This window comes from Lygodium microphyllum, chromosome 13 (genome assembly GCF_053477565.2).
Source record: "Lygodium microphyllum isolate KBCC chromosome 13, Lygodium_microphyllum_v1.1.10, whole genome shotgun sequence".
NCBI classification, from domain to species: domain Eukaryota; kingdom Viridiplantae; phylum Streptophyta; class Polypodiopsida; order Schizaeales; family Lygodiaceae; genus Lygodium; species Lygodium microphyllum.
In genome coordinates, this window is record NC_141147.1 from 5,529,145 (window position 1) to 5,546,816 (window position 17,672).

A 17,672-nucleotide genomic window follows, 5' to 3' on the forward strand; every position below is an offset into this window, starting at 1 on the left:
CTTTTCCACGTGATTTAGTGCGTCCCTTGCCATCATATTTGCCCTTTGCTGTAATCTGCCCCTAGTATGCAAAACACTGGAAGACCTACTGGATGCATTGTTCTGCCGATTCATCTCTTCCATAAGTAGAGCACTCTCTACGTCAGCATACAAAAGGATTACATTATAATTGCTCATAGCAGTCCTGAATGTATGCCAACTCTCTAGTAGAGTGCAAAGCAAGAAAGTAGCCTTAAATTCCTCATCAATCATGAACTTCAAGGCAACCAGCTGGCTAAATATGGAGTTAAACTCACTCAAGTGAGTAGACATTGCTGTACCCTCTTTCATACACAAATCCATAAGCTTTTTCAGCCAATACACTTTGCTTGCAGCACTCTTCTGTGCATACAATTCTTCCAATCTAGTCCATATAGCATATGCAAAATCCAAACCTTCAATGTTGAAGAGCAAGGCATCAAAAATCAATAGCTCTATGGTTGAGCGTGCAAGCTCATTCAACTCATCCCAATCATCCTTATCCATGTCCGCTGGCTTTGCCCCTTTGGTTTTGATCAGCTTTGCCTGCTTCTTTTGTAACAGGATATTGTAGCACTGCTTTTGCCAAACTGCAAAATTATGTGCGCCTTCAAGCTTGTTTATGTGCATCAGATCACTACTGTCATTGCTGCCAGCAATGATTTTCAGCCCAAATGTGACCAAAAAACCAGCAAATGCAGGCTCAAACTGTCACCCAAGTAACCAAGGTACAAACAAGTACCAATCAACAATAAATGACCACGCAGAAGTACAAATTTCAAATTTGTAATTAAATTTTCAAGAGCACCAAACCATGTGCTACAGCATTATCCAACTGATTACAGCTGTTCCAAGGGCATGTGCATCACATTACATGAGAAATCCCAAATTTCAGCTGCGATTTCTGTTGTACATGTACCCACGGGCATAAAATTTGACACGAACTGTCAAAAGCCCCAAAATTTTGTGCTCAAAGCATCAAACACACATCTGCATTTCTTCTCTCATGCATAAGATTGTCCAATTTTGTCAAAATAAAGCAATTTCAGCAAAAGCAATTTCCGAAACAGATTTGCTTGTCTTGCATCAAATTTCCCAAATCTAGGAAAAGCCCCAAATTTCTGGACCTAAATCTATACAGATTTGCACATTGTACGTGTGCGCGCGAACACCTTGTTAGAGGGGGAAATTTCAAAGGATTTTGAAGAAGAAAAAAAATTTTGATGACGAGTTTGTTGACCCGTCAGTCAGTTGTCGTGATGCTGATGCCGCCTGTTCGCCTGTCACACACCTGTCACCCGTCACCAGTCACGCGGTTGTCATGCCCATCACCTGTCACGCAGCTGTCGCCCGTCACCAGTCACACAGCTGTTGCCCGTCACCAGTCACATAACTGTCGCGCCCGTCACCTGTCACGCAGCTGTCGCGCTCGTCACCTAATGAAGCTATCGTGCCCATCACCTGATGAAAACGTCGACCTGCAGCCAGCCAGTAACGAACAGCTGTCGCCTAGCTGCCTTATCGACGCTGGTCTGTAGCGTAGTCTCAGACCTGGTCACATATGCAGACTTTGGGTTTCCAGACTGTCGACTGACAATGCAGCACACACACGTGCCTGAAATCGGTGCCGACCTGAAGAGTTTGCACGAGCGAAACACTAGAGATGGCCAACACGGACTCACAGGAGCGCGAACATCTTAGCCGAAGCTCTGATACCAGTTTGTAGAATCGATTAGGCACGGAGATCGAGGCAGACTATCATACATGCAATGAGAGACAAAGAGAGAGAGCGAGAGCAAGCAGTGTAGAGTGTGAGCACGTTTTTGGTACAATGACGAGTGTGTATCACATTAGGTTTTAGATAGATATATATATGAAAGTACAATGTGCTAAGGGTGTATTCACACCCGTACACATATAAAAGGCACGATGGCCCTTTATTCCCAACAAATCAAAAAGGGGATGACCACCCAAAGGGAATTAGGGTTCAAGTTTTGTATATAAAGTTGAAAAGTGAATGAGGAGCTCATTCTTGTGCGTGGCCAAAAGTAGCTCTCCTCTTCTTCTTCTTCTTCTTCTTCTTCTTCTTCTTCTTCTTCTTGCTTGCTTGAGCTTGTGCTTGAGGAAGTATGAGAATGTGATGGAGTGAGTGTGTGAGGGTGAGGGACCATGGTGGAGAAGCTCTCCATCTTCTCCTATCTTCTTCTCTTCTCTTCTCATCTCTTGTCTTGCTTGCAGCAATGGAGCTTGGAGCGTGGAACTTAAGGATCGAGCTCGCTTGAAGCTTGCACTTGGATCGTGCAACTATACTGGAGTGCTCTACGTGTGGACAACCAAAGTACTCTAGCTCTGGCAAAGAACCGTGTGTTTCATGCTCGCGCAAAGCACATTGAGGTTCATTATCACTATGTTCGAGAGCGGATCGTGGATTCTGAGTGAGCAGTGGCCTACTATTCCGCAGAGGACAACGCAACAGATCTCTTCATGAAGCCGTTACCCAAGGCTTATATGCTTCATTACATGAGGTTGTTAGGTCTCTAGACACTTCTATGATCTAAGAGGGAGTGTTAGCCTACCTATGTTAGTCATGTCAGTCTGTCATCTCCTAGTTGTGAGCTCCTTCAGAATCTGACAAAGACACATGAGCTCTAGTAGTTTTAAGTGCATTTTGCTCAGTTGTCAGCTTCCTGTGTGCATTCCAATTTTTGCTTTCCACAATCTACCTCTACCTGTCAGATATTGTCTTTGTTATCTAGGATTTTTCCGTGGCCTTCCCTTATCTTTCTAGCATTTTTTTCAAAGTGGCCAACATTAAATGCTAGTCAACCAGCTGTTTTGGCACCTACTGGTGCAAGTCGACCAGTTTTGGGCATTTATGGCTATTTATGGCTAGTCCTCCCACTTGGCACACACACTCTTCCGTCTTCACTCTTTCATTTGTTGGTACACATCCAACATTCTAACACTCCGTGCTTAGTGTTACCATCATCATCAGCCTGATCTGGTACCCTCACTGACACTGTGGGTTGCATGCAAGGACTAATCAATCCATCCCCATTGTATTAGCATTCTTCTTTAGTCATTGCAGTATTCTTCATCTTCTGCTTCCTCTCTCTCTCTCTCTCTCTTTTTTTTCGTAAAAGGTAATTGTATTAATTACGAAAAAAAGGTACAAGATTACATGATTACAAGAGACACGAGGGCCCTAGGCCAACATGTGGGAAATCCCCGTACTAATGCACTAAAAAGGATTACACCAATCATGGCAACGACCCAGAGGCAATTGCCATATGCCAGGGAAGCAAATCCTCCCAAGGGAGCAAGTCGGAGTGCCAGATGAGATCTAGCTGCCAATGCAAGAGACCTTTAAGCCTGGTAATATGTCTCGGTACATTAGAGGCCGAATCAAAGAGAAAAGCATTGCGCGTGGTCCAAATGTGCCAGCATCCCCAGTATCTGAAAAAGTAAAATAAGACCTTCATATGTAACTGTGGCGGTGTGGGGTACTTTGGGCGCACAAAAACCCAATCGAAAGAAGTTAGTGAGGACCCCACCACTGCGTGCCAGATTTGTGACAAGAGTGACCATATATTCTTGGCGAGGAGAGGGCAAGAAAAAAAACGATGTCGGGCCGATTCCGCAGTAGTGGTACAGAAGAAACAATTGCCATTCGAGATTCTACACTTGGAAAGGGTCGAGGCAAGAGGAAGACCACCAATCATTACCCGCCAAAGAAAGACCTTGCATTTGAAAGGTGCCTTATTCAACCAGCCCTCCATCAGCGTTGCCTGCCACCATGACTGCGATTTCCGCAGTCCCCAAACAGTATTAGCTTTCACACCCAGCCATTGGTAATCTTGAATGAGAAGATGATACACCTGATTAGTAGAGGCCTTTTCTAGACTCAACCGGCCTGCAAGGTCCCAGTCTTGCCAAGGACAATCCACAGCCAGGGCAGGAAAGGGTTGCCTACCCTGAAGCTCCCGACAAAAGCTATTCCCATAAACCACGGTATCCGCGCGGGATCCTAAAAAGTCTCCTAGCAGTCCGAAACGATGCGAGGACATTGCGAGTGGCAAGGGTAGCATCCGCAATCGAAGTCACACCTAAACGGGCCATGCGGTTAAATCTCGGTCTAAGCTGATGTTTGTCTTCCCATGAAAGTAATCTCGATACTGCCAACAATTCCAGCTGAAAGGAGTTAGCCTGCAAGCGGTCCCCCACTAGATGCCAACGGGCCTTTTGGAGCACCACTTTCCAAGAGCCGACCAAGTGCAGTAACAGAGAGGAAGAGGGACTAGAAAATCAAGAGTCAGCATTAAGGACACGCTACCAGGAGGCCCGAAGTCGTGTATTACCATGGCGTAGCCCGCTGTCCTCAAGAAAATAACGGGCTATGATGGTCCACAGGTGATGATCCACACACATGGCACGAAAAAGAGACCAACGAAGAGCCAGCATATGAGTTTCTGCATCCAAAATAGCTCCACCACCCATGCATTTAGGGGTACATGTATGTGACCATGAAATCCACGAAATACATGCCTGTAGTGAATCCTTCTTCCATAGCATGACACGAATGGGATGAGTGAGAGCCTTCAAAGTAGGCGTCCACGGTAGCAATGGCAGGAAATACGTTAGCATTGGTAGCATAATTGTCTGAGCCACTTTGAGGCGGACATGGAATGGCCATGCTTGCGACTTCCAATACATAAACTTCACCGCCAGTTTTTGTGAAATCCACTCCAATAGGTCCTTTGGCCGTACATCCACCCCCAATGGGTATCCAAGATGCCTGACAATGGAGCCACGGGAAACCACCTGGCCCTGCCACCCTAATGACTGTAAATCACGCTCCGTGCAACTGAGTATGGCTGATTTAAAGGCATTGATGCGAAGACCAGAGGCCTGACCAAAGAGCGTCCAAACATCTAATGCCTTTCGAATGTTGTGCCTGTCCGCTCACAAAATCATAAAGGTGTCATCAGCCAAAGATTGGCTAATGAAGTGTTGCCCCAAAGGAAGGGACAATCCTGCCAGCTGAGCAGAAGCCGCCATTGAGGATAACATTGAAAGGACCGGGTGAGTCGTCAGGGCAAAGAAGAGAGGACTCAAAGGGCAACCCTATCTGACCGAGCGTGCAAGGACAAATGGCTCTGTAACCCCACCATTGAGCATAACTCTTGAAGAAGCCGCAACACTAATGGTGTAGATCAATCGGGACATCCGAGTACCAAAACCCATAGCAAACATGAGATCTGCAATGAAAGACTAGTCCACATAGTCAAACGCCTTTTCCAAGTCCAATTGAATCAATACCACTTCGTGACTGGAGTGCCGCGCATAGTCAATAGCCATTTGCACATTTAAGATATTATGCAGAATGTTGCGGCCCTTAATGAAACCATATTGAAGAGGATGCACAATAGCTGGAAGGTGCTTGTGAAGCCGATTCGCCAGCACTTTGGAGAAGATTTTATACATCAAGCCCATTAAAGAAATTGGTCTCCAGCGTTGCAGCATTGACGGCGAAGGGACCTTTGGAATCAGTTTGATAAGGCCTTCTCTCCATGAGAAAGGCATGACCCCTGTTTTCCAAACCTGCTGAAACATGACCGCCAATGGCTTTACCAGTTGCGTGGCCAAGTTCTCAAATAATTCATTAGTGAGACCATCCCAACCAGGACTTTTATCCTTAGGCAGGTGCAACAAAACATCCATAACCTCCTCCTCGCAAATATCCGCCTCCAAAGTGGCTTGCATATCAAGTGGAACCTGCTGGCAGACCAGATGATAGAAGACCGAGCAAGCATACGTAACCTGGCTAGAAGGCGAGGGAGAAGAACCAAGAAGTTCCATAAAATAATTTATGCACATATTGACAATGGTCTGCGGATCAGTGACCATGCGACCTTCCGAATCGTGGAGTCTAGTCATATTTTCGCGAGCAGCAGAAGCATGCAAGGCGCGAAAGAACTTATGAGACTGGCAGGCACTATCTTGCAATGTGTCAGTCAAGTTATACAGCTTGGCCTGCTGATAAGATTTCAACTGAAACACTTGAATAAGATGGGCCAAACGCCTGTCCAGTGACAGCAGAAAATCATCATCTGGGATATCCACGAGCAACGAACGGACCAAAGCCAGTAAGTCCTCTGCTGCATGTCGACGTCGCCGACAAAGAGAGGCATGATGAATCCCATACTGCCGAGCAACCTGCTACACATTAGAGAGCAGCTGTGCAAATGAAGCCAAGCCCTCAGAGGCGATGTCCAATAAGAACCTCTCAATCAATTGCTGCATATAGCCCTGAAAAATTGGATGCTTCAAATAAAAGGAGTTGAAACGTAAAGAGAGCCTATCCAGCAACTGCATAAAAGGTGCAATAGGTTGTGCCCGCATCTCAAGCTGGAGAGGGAAATGGTCCGACAATGCATATTGCTGCAAGACCTTCATTTCCAGCATCTCGGGAAGAAAATCATCTCCCTGCATGATATACATTCAGTCCAACCGCGACCAAGTAGTTGCATATTGTGCGGAATAAAAAGTAAACCCTGAAAAAGAAGGGTGAAGCCACGACCAAAGATCTTGCTTAAGTATGCGCAAAGCAAAGGAATTCCACACCCGGCTTTCCGGCGTATCCATTACCGAATGCCCTGAAGTGGACTGAGAAGAGTCAACACACATATTGAAATCTCCCATCAAAAACCCCCTTCGGCCAAGTGACATCGAGCCCTGCAAAGTCGACCAAAGATCCCGTCGGGATAAGGAATCATTCGAAGCATAGAGGCCCAGCAACCATAAAATCTCTCCTTCAAATAAGACTTCGATTACCAGAAAGCGGCCCTACACATCATTTTTAACAAGAACAGGCTGGTATTTCTCATGGACAATCATCAGCACGCCCGAATAGTGCGTAGCATGTGTCCCTGCATAAAATAGACGGAATCCATGACAATCCACAACTTTTCCTGCTTCACCGTGACTTTTGTGCTCAACTGCACACAATACATCCCACTGGTTCTCATGCAAGACAGTCCACATGGCATGTTGCTTATGGCGAGAGCAAATGCCTCGCACATTCCACATGGCTATCTTCATATATCTTCAAAATAAGAAAGTCAGGAACGAGGCGCCTGTTGCCTCGATTTCACCTTTTCCGCGAGAGCATCCAGGACACCCTCATTCAAAAAATCAGCCAATACTGCAAACGAATTCTGGCGACCTGCTTTAGAGGTAGAAGGAAAATCCACTGCCTTGGGAGTGGGGCGGGGATAATGCCGATCCCAGGGTGTAATCACATTACCTTTTGTATCAAACGCCAGCTTAGCAGGTGGGCCCTTGGGACCGTCTGTATAGACTTTCCTTGTAGACTAATTACGGGGGGCAGATGGGGCCATAGTGTTAGCAGAGTATTTGTCACCTCATGTGTGAGTCTGAGCTTGATCTGGGCTGGACATTCTTATTAGGTATTTTAGGTATTTTTCTGGTGTGGCATTTTATGCCAGTGGGACATTTTATGCACCAGTCGGCCAGCATTAATGCTGTCCGACCAGCATTGTTGCTCCCCACTTTTTTAGCCTATTTATACTCAGTGGCTCCTCCTCAGTCAGTCAATTCATCTTCACCATCTGCAGACTCTGTGGAGAGAGGAGCCAGAGCCAGTGCCAGTGCCCACGCAGCCAGTGACTCACTGTTGTATGCGACTGTCTCGTGTTCAGATATATGGATTCCATTTCCCGTGCATACATCTGAGTTCTCATCTGTATCGTGTTCTTTTCTTTTCTCTTTTTGTCTTGTGTTTCAGCAGTTTATTTCAGCACATGTTTATGCTTCCACCGCTGCTCCACTTCTGACATGGTATCAGTTTTCAGGATTTGTGTTTCTGCTGTGTTTTCTTGCTGATTTCAGAACTATTTTGTACCCTTGCTGATCAGACGACTGCTGTCACAGCCAGGCGACCTGTTTTGGGGCTGTTTTCAGCCTGCGTTTTTTGCAGTTTTGCCATCGCCTGCTGCCTCCGCACCCTCTGCTGCCTGCGTTTTTCATCTGTAGCTGCTGGCGACAGTTTTCTACCTGTTTTTCTCCAGTTTACAGCCTGCGTTTTGCTGATTCAGCGTCTCTCGTGGCTGGGTGACTGTTACTTCAGGCCGTTTTTGCTGTTTTTGGCAGTTTTTGACTGATTTTTTAACTTTCTGCTGCAAATTTTGTCTTCTATTGATCAGATTTTGGGTTATATTGCATGTGAACTCTCATTTTCTGTAGTCAGTGCTTGTGTTTTGGCTGTGTTTCCTCTCTAAATTCCATCTCTTCTCTACTTCTCTTCTTATCCTCTCCATATGGCTCCTTCGTGCACTTCCACTGATGATAAGTTACATGGACCTGATTATCTCACATGGAGTGCTGTCATGAAAGCTTGGTTTGTGCAGAAGCGGTTATGGTACATCGTCTGTGGAGCTACTCCTTCTCCTCTCCATCCTTTTCCTCTTCCTGAAGACTTTGATGAGGACAACCATGAGACATCCTTGAGATTACAGGGGCGGCTTCCAGCACATTATGGAGGTGAGGCTTATGTAGCTTCAGAGAGGGGTAACGGGAAGGCGAAGTCGAAGGCCCAGTGTTACCAATGTGGCAAGAAGGGACATTTACGGAAGGACTGCAAGAAGTTAGCGGCTTCCAGGAAGGAGCAGAAGACGAAGCGGGATGTTGACTCTACCGATGAGTCCTCTCCTTCATCAGACTCCGACTCCGATCCTCCGACCAAGGTGAAGTCCAAGGTGCGGAAGGGATCCTCTTCTTTGGATCGTGGAAAGGGCTTGGTGGCCCCTTCCTCGGCTGCTTTCTAGTGGTGGTGATGAGGTCATCCCTCACGACTCTCTTGTGCCAGAGAGGGAGTGTGAGCGGATGTTCAGATGGGGCAGCCGCGCCTCATCTATACTTTTATACAGGTGCACAGGTTCCAGAGAGGGACGTCCCTGACGCATCGACTTTCGTCTGGCGGAATCAAATCCTAGAGCTGGGATTGACATCCAGGTTCATGCTGAGCTGGTTATCTGACAGAGAGCGGGAGGCTTTCGTCTGGAGCTCAGATGAGGGGACACTTTGGCGGTCTGGCCAAAGGTGGGGACTCCATGGTCACCTATGTTCAGAGGCATTTTTGACAGGATGGTCTTGTATGCTACTGCGAGACATTGATGATGGACACAGAGACATGCTATGATATTCTCTATTTTCAAGTGTTTGGTACGATCGACATTGACATTAGATTCTCTCCGAGGCACCTTGGTGGTGGCTTGATCACCCACTGCTTGGGTATCCATGGTTCTACTTGGTGGTTCTCTGTTGTATAGTTTATGATCCCTTTTCATTGTACTATTGTATTGTATCAGATCACTCATGATCTGAGAGAGGGTGTTAGCAGAGTATTTGTCAGCTCATGTGTGACTCTGAGCTTGATCTGGGCTGGATATTTTTATTAGGTATTTTAGGTATTTTTCTGGTGTGACATTTTATGCACCAGTCGGCCAGCATTAATGCTGTCCGACCAGCATTGTTGCTCCCCACTTTTTTAGCCTATTTATACTCAGTGGCTCCTCCTCAGTCAGTAACTTCATCTTCACCATCTGCAGACTCTGTGGAGAGAGGAGCCAGAGCCAGTGCCAGTGCCCACGCAGCTAGTGACTCACTGTTGTATGCGACTGTCTCGTGTTCAGATATATGGATTCCATTTCCCGTGCATACATCTGAGTTCTCATCTGTATCGTGTTCTTTTCTTTTCTCTTTTTGTCTTGTGTTTCAGCAGTTTATTTCAGCACATGTTTATGCTTCCACCGCTGCTCCACTTCTGACACATAGTACGCGCAGCATGCTGTGAAGTGAACATTCCTTTCCTGCGCATATACGTGCGCACGGAATCCTGTGAAGCATTAGGCCCAAGATCCGCCAGGCCTGCATCCAACTTTTTACCTTTTTTTTTATGTGCCTCAATCCAATCAGTGCTACGGGAATCCAAACCCAGGACCTGTTGTTTGCTTTTATCCACCACATTAGGTGGCTGAAGGGTCTCCTGTGTTGGGGCATCAAGCACCATGTCATCCTTAGGCAGCACAACATGCGCATCCTCGGAAGACGGTTGTCTTTCGGGGCATTCGGCCATAAAATGCCCCAATTTACCACATGAAAAGCAATGTCCTGCAAAGTTGCCCCATTTCTCTCTCTCTCTTTTTTTTCGTAAATCTCTCTCTCTCTCTCTCTCTCTCTCTCTCTCTCTCTCTCTCTCTCTCTCTCTCTGTGCTTCTCTCTCTGTTCGTGTTTCTCTTCCGTTGCGCACTCTCACATTACCAGTTTCCAATTGAGAAAAATAGTCGGTGACTACATGCTCCAATCTCAAGCAATGAATAATTTCAAAGTTTAATTCTTGAAGGAATAGCATCCAATGAGCCAACTTGTCTGTCAAACACATTAATGCAAAGTAATCAATTATCAATATGAAAAAAAAATTATAGACAACAAATAATGCCAAATAGGGGCCAAAAACATCTTGAAAAAGGCACTAAAAGGCGGCCACAGCATTCTTTAAGCCATATCGCATGACTATGCAGATAAAAACACCCTATTTTGCGTAAAGGCAGTCTTATCCGGATCATTGGGATGCATCCGAATCTAATTATGCCCACTAAAACCACTCAGAAAAGTTTACATTTCATGACCGGCAACATCATCTGGAACCTAATCCATGAAAGGTAGCAGAAACGGATCAATAACTTTGGTAGCATTTAATTTCTCGAAATCAATATATACTCAGAATTGCTTGTTCTTCTTTGGCACGACCACAATCAGAGACAACCAAGCAACCCGATCCACTGTGGAAAATAAATCCAACTTTTAAAAGTTTGTCCAATTCAGGTTTAGCCAGATAGACACTACATCCTCTTGCAAATCAATGTGATCCTAACCGAACTTGGGATCAATGCCCTTATAGATCCATGCCAACACATCTTTGTGTATTGTTCCCAGGGTTACATTCCATTTGCAAACGGAGCCATGCCATCCGTTCCGTCCAATCTAGTCGGATCCGACCAGATCCATTTGATCCAGACTATTCCCATCAGGTGATCGTTGCGCACAAATTTTCATTTGACCGTTTTTTCTTGCCTGTTTTCTGCACATTTTGTTGGGCCCTTTTAAAAAAAAATTGGGCCTTTAGAGAATGCATCCAGCCCTTTCTTGTTGGTTGGAACTGTTTATAAACAGCCCTCTCCCACTTTAATCTCCACCCTTAACTTTCAAGCCTTCCTCCACTCAAGCCTCAAGCCTCAAGCCTCCACCTCTTGCTCAAGAGTCAAGCTCACGAGTCATCTCCACCTCTTCCTCTTCCTCTTCTCCTCCTTTACACCAAGTTACCACCTTCTCTTCCTCTTTCTCTCTTCCCATCCTCTCCTCTTCCTTCCACCTTCCAAGTATCATCTTCCTCTTCCTCTCCCTCTTTCTCTTCCTCTCTTTAATCGTAAGAGCCAAGACTTACTCCATACCACCTTCTTTTACCACATCCTCTTCCACCTCTCTTACCACCTCCTCTATCTACGCTTTGACTTCTCTTACCACCTCTATCTACTCTTTAAGTGAGAAGTCTTGCATCTTATCTATAGTTTAGACTCTATCACCATGACTAAAGCCCTTCACGAAGCCTTTTCTCTTCACATCTCATACCTTGAGAAAGCTATAAATCGCACCAATGCTTATTGTTGAACTTGGAAGTATTACAGCAAGGTCCCTACAAGTAGTGTGACACAACGTCTCCTCCATTTATCCAAGATGAGAGAGAATGTGGTCCATGCCTGAAGATCCCTCAATCAATGGCCGATGAGATCATCAAGAAATATTCCCCCATTTCAAAGGCATCAAGCAAGGTATCCTCTAGTATGGCGCAAGCTTAAGATCCTTCAATCAATGGCCGATGAGATCATCAAGAAACATTCCCCCATTTCAAAGGCATCAAGCAAGGTATCCTCTAGTATGGCGCAAGCTTAAGAGGAAATAGTCTCCCCCAATATATGCACACCCACAGCCACCCCTTCGACTACACCTACGGCTAGTATGGAGGGATTCATAGATCCCTCCGATTCCCCTTCCACTTCTTTAGTCCCCCACCACCGCCCATGGGTCCAAGAGGCTCAAGATACAAAGCCACACTTGTTGAAGGAACGGGACGTATTTCAGGCCCACTCTCATTCCTTCAAGAGTGACAAAGAAATGCGCAAATCAAGTTTGCACGACTCATCATCGAGTGCAATCTTTCTTTTCACATTCTAAGAGCGGATAGGTGGAGAAGAATAGTGAAGGTTATCGCCACCATGGGTCCATGCGAGGGGTGGCATGTAGTAGTTACCTACAATGACAAATGTACAAAGAAGCTATACAAGGAGAGGGAGAGGATCAACAAGTCCTTAAGCCCATTCGAGCCAGTTGCATGAAGTATGGGTGCTCCGTCCTCTCTCATGGATAGAATGATGACCGAAAGAAGAGAGATTATTAATATACTTGTCTCTTGCCCTCTTAGCATCTACTTCTTGCGTGCCATGGATGCAAGTATGAAGGGGAATAGAACAACCGGTCAATTCATCTACAAGCACATCAGACAACCATTATAGAGGTGGGTTTATACTCTTGAATATTTTATGTTTTATAAATTATCTTTCATGTTTTATGCTTCTTTAATATTATTTTTTATGCTTTATATTTTATATTTTAGACTTTGATGAATATCTCCATCTCTCTCTCTCTACATCTATCTCCACCTCCATTAGTACAGGCTTGATCTCTATGTATTTCCCGATTACCCACCTCTATGCCATACTATATTCTATGTGTATGTAGGTGGGACCAAGCAATGTTGTCAAAGTCATCACCAACAATGCTTCAAATTGTTGAAGGATGGAATATTGCTTGAGGAGGAATTCCCGTCTATAGTGTGGACACCTTGTGTCACACGTTGCTTTGGCCTTCTCAAGGAGAACATAGGCAACTTGGAGTGGGTGAAAAAAGTAGTGACGGATGCAAATACAATCGTCAATTTCATTAAAAGGAATAAAAATGCTTGTTATTTTTTGCATGTATAATGATGTGGAATCAAAAAAGCCATCAAAAACTTGCTTTGCCATCACATGGTTGCTCTTTGAACGACTATGGCATGCAAATTTCTTGATGCCGAGATTCCACAGTGATAATTTGTAATTAGTTTTTTTTTTACAAATTGAATCTCACTAATTTTGTACATATTGGTTTTTTCCATAAATAGTGGTACTGTTGATGTTTTGGACGATAACCCACAACAGGATGACTTTCCATACAAAACATTGGAATTTATTCGACATTTTTCCGGTACTGTACTAGGTCCATGGACTAGACACATCGGACGAATCGTACCTAACTACCCTGATTGTTCCATCAAACTGCCCCAGAAAGACGGATGAAGTTTGGCACTTATCCTTCCGATTTTGGATATTCGGAGGTGCCTTCACTCGTTGCAACAGCCGCAAATTCTCGCTCAAAGGCAGTTTAACGTCCATTAACTCTTCATAGGTAGGCTGGAAGTTCAAGCGTCTCTGCATCTTGTACAGTCAGGTCTACAGATGCCATCGGAGCCACATATACATCATTTGCTGGCCGAACTCACAAAAGAAATCATCCCCGGAACCATAACATCACGCGGGCGATTAAGGGCTCTGAGTTATCAAATTTTGGAACCAACCATATGGCTATGAGATCTTCATCGTATCAAACTCGAAGAAAGTCAGTAATTACGGATGATCAGTAATGAATTGCTCCTCAACATCATCATCGAGGCCTTCGCGCATGTTAATTTCTTCTATCTACACCGGCCAAATACCATGAAATAAGACGTTCTTAGCAATAATAAAAATGCAGAACTACTTGTTGCCGCCGCAGTTGATGGTGAACTAATCTTTCACCCAATCATGCTTACATATGGCTTGTCGAAGCCGGGGTCGTCCCAAAAGAAGAGGATAAGAAGCCTAAATGTCTTCCATAGCCAAGACTACCGAGGATCCATCAAATTGAACACCACCGATATCTAACATCGGAGAACGAAGCACTCCCAAACGTAGGACTCGTTGGATCTGCCGCCATCAAAGTGCCACGTGGATCCTGTAAAGAGGCAAACGGAAGCCACAACTACTATACTAGCTGGCCGCACCCAAAATATCGACCCCCAAGTTAGCCCGCCTGAATGTCACCTCCGCCTGAAGTGTCTAGGATGGATAAAATGACAACCAAGCATGATGTCAAAGCTCCAATTGTCCTTATCGACTCAGATTTGGGCTCATAGGCAAGAGACGACCATACTAACAAACATGACTGCTGATAGAGACCGCCATGGACAAGGCAAAGAGACCCTAATCCCCACCTGATTGTGCCTATAATGAAGGCTATTGTCATATGAGAAACAACCAAGAGATCACCGCACACACAAAGACATCCAAACACATCTCCTAACACCCTCTGTTAGATCCGGGTATGGCTAAAGGCCAAAGAAGCCAAAAAAAATGATGACAAAATGGGTGGCAAGAAGATGCCATTGGGAGTGGAGAGGCCTCAAATGGATGACATCGATGATATCCAATCGAGAATAGATGAGCCAAGTCTCGAGTCCAGCAAGATGATGATAACGAGGAGCTATCAAAGCATCGAAATGGATTCTTGCCAATGATGAACTTCAAAGCGCAAAAAGGACACAGCGAAGGCATGCTAGCAACAAGGGTGGCTCGAAGAAGAGGGAAAGGAGTTGCTGCATGATGGAAAGGCCTTGCAAAGACAATGTACCTTGGGATAGCATCAACAATATTTGTTATCCCCTTTGAAAGGGACAGGGGATTCGAGGAAACAACCAAAGATTCAGATGGTGGGGGATAGGAAGGGACTTGTAGAGTGGATGGTAGCCTAATGGGTGAGGCAATGGAGAGATGTGGAGGACCCTTCACAAAAGAAGGGGAATGGGGCCAGTAAAGCCCATGCCCCTAACAGCCTATCCAAAGAATGTCTCCTACAGTAGCATCCTCTATAAAGACCGCCCACTCAGTGAAGATAGCCTAGGTACCGGGACGAGTAAGGCTGTAAACTACGAGCAGATGGAAGTCCAAATCTAGAGCATGAAGCACTTCCTCTACAGAACTTGAACATGCCTGATCGAAAAATAATGGCATTCAGCCCGCACCACTAATAGTCAAAGACGAGATGTTCACTATGGTAACAAAAACTCTGTTGAGCACGTAGATCCTTCAGCCAATCGCACATGTAAGGCATATGACTTGAAGGCCCCCAATCCATGAGCAAGGTATCATGAAAGATGAGCAAGTCACAGGAGAATCCTCCACCGATTGGATATGAAGGAAGACAAACCCGATTGTAACAGTGGAAGCAGACGTGGATAAATAGGTAGGTTCCTTTGCTCCGACGATCACATCTAAACAAAGGTAAGGATCATACTTCTTCCAACAATTATCCTCAAGATGCCAGGTCTTGTAAAGTGGGCACTTGGGAAAAAGGTGAGGATACTTCTTCCAGCACTTCTCCTCAAGATGGAGATCGCGTAATCCCTTATGCTTTTCCTAAATTTGGTCAGAATTGGAGTCTAAAGATTACTCTGATTCGAATTTCTTCCTTTTTATTCTTCTTATAAATTTGTCCTTTCCAAACATGACGATGCCATAATTGTACTTGCTCCATCTAAATATGTCTCCTTTGTGATGTGCATCTTGCTCCAATCATCGGGACTAACTCTTTCAATTTGATGTTGCCGCTAACATTTCTAATGGTGCGCCAACGCTAACATAAACACCACATGAACGGCATGGGATGCACAATACCGTGGATGCTCATGGAACACGATCTACCGAGTGGTCTACCTCCACCATACTCTTCCAATCCCACAAGAATGCTTTAAAATTAGCTTCAAGAAGTAAGCCGTCAATCATCAGCACAAGGTGGATAACCTTGCTCAGAGATGGACTCTGCATGCGGCTGCACAAATACATGTGGGGAAGCTCAAGAAAAGTAGTAGCTCTACGAGATGCCTTCAACCCACACTGCTTGTATGCAATTCAGACATGGTGCCAGTAGGTGCAACCCAAAACCTAATAATCCTCCAACTAGTTTCTACCATGTGCCTCATATTCCTTCTTGGTCTGCAAAAAAACCATCCAAACAAGCTTGATGAAAGTATGGGCGAAAAGACACTGTAGGACACCATAGGAATAGTTCCGGTTGTATGGAAGTCTAGTCTAATCTATATACTCTAATGTGCAGGCCATTGGCTAGAGAAGTGTGTTTTCACGAGCCTCTGATTTGAAACTGGCTGAGGATGTTTACGGGTCATTTGAGCAGAGCTGGCATTGCCTTATAAGACAATGGCAGATAGCCTATGATATGAAATCATAAACGTTTTCGTGAATGCTGGTAGAAGCTCTGTGTTTCCTCTTCTCCCTTTTTTTTTGGTTTTTCGGGGGGGTTAACTCGTGATTATTTTGTGCAAAACGGTAGACGAGCGTCATTTTAGTTGAGAACTTACAGCAAAGGAAGGGGTGGCATTGAGCCGGTACTTGTTGCTGCTGCATGTGGCTGAGAAGAGGCCTGCTGCAGCGAGGGCACTGGCTGAGTAGAGTATGGCTCCTCCCACACCCGCTAGCTTGCCAGCCACAATGGAACAAGGGCTACCGTTGGAAGACAGCAGGCAAAGAGAAGGTTCCACGATCGCCATATCATCCAGAGAGAGAGAGACTCCGCGCGCGCGCGTGAAGCGTGCGTGGGAGAGAGAGTGTGAGTGAGTGAGAGTAGTGTGAGTGAGTGAGTGAGTGAGTGAGAGTGAGAAAGTAATCGAGTGAGCCTGTTGCAACGCTGTTGTTGTTTGTGGGTGTCTGTGGATAAGAAAAATAAATAAAACAACTGCTTTGCTAGCAAAGAAGAGAACTCCGATGACGTCATCACCTCTCACCTATAATAAGAATCTTCCGCTAATGGATCTCTGATGGGTGAAGGAATCCTAGACAGAGACCCTAGAGATTAGAACTAGAATCTATATGCTTCAAACTTCCCTTTGGCTTCCAAACTTGAAAAGTAAGGGTAAGGTTAAGAGGAGATTTGTGAATAATTAGCCTGTAGGAAGATTTGAGAATATTTCTCTATTTTTATTGTACCTTCAATCTCTTCCCAACCTCTATGTGGCTCCCGAACTTAAAAAGTAAGGCTAAAGAAATATTTGTGAATAATAAGGTTGCAAGGAGATTTGAAAATAATAAGGCATTACAATTCTCTTTTTTTTCAAATCTCCCTACAATCACCACATTTACAAGACTCTCTCTCTCTCTCCCACCACATCTCTCTCTTTTTCACTTGGTTGTGAACGTGCCATCAATCTTGTTGATGGCATGACTCTCTTGTGAGTACCTCTCTCTCTCTCTCTCTCTCTCTCTCTCTCTCTCTCTCTCTCTCTCTATGTGGGGTACAACTATGTATGTAGCTTCACTTGGATGGCTATAGCATATCCTACTCGCTCCGCCTCCACCTCCCACGTTATGATATCTCCAAAACCTCCAATCATGTTGGCCCTCAAGCTCTCCAACCTCTGTTGTTGGAGCTCT

The 17,672-nt window shown here is 45.1% G+C and overlaps 1 protein-coding gene across 3 annotated transcripts in view; it reads right to left on the minus strand.

Annotated features, from left to right (window-relative positions):
* The window catches only part of DEG2 (DEGP protease 2), a 143,957-nt gene extending 127,014 nt beyond the window's left edge, over window positions 1-16,943 (minus strand). For all 3 annotated transcript variants that reach the window (XR_015692822.1, XM_087690719.1, XM_087690718.1), the window contains exon 1: window positions 16,604-16,943. Coding sequence is in view for 2 of the 3 variants with exons in the window: in XM_087690719.1 (XP_087546845.1) it covers window positions 16,604-16,792 (189 nt within the window). In the remaining variant the exon portion in view is untranslated. The remainder of the gene's footprint in view (window positions 1-16,603) is intronic.
* Between the last annotated feature and the right edge of the window lie 729 nt (window positions 16,944-17,672).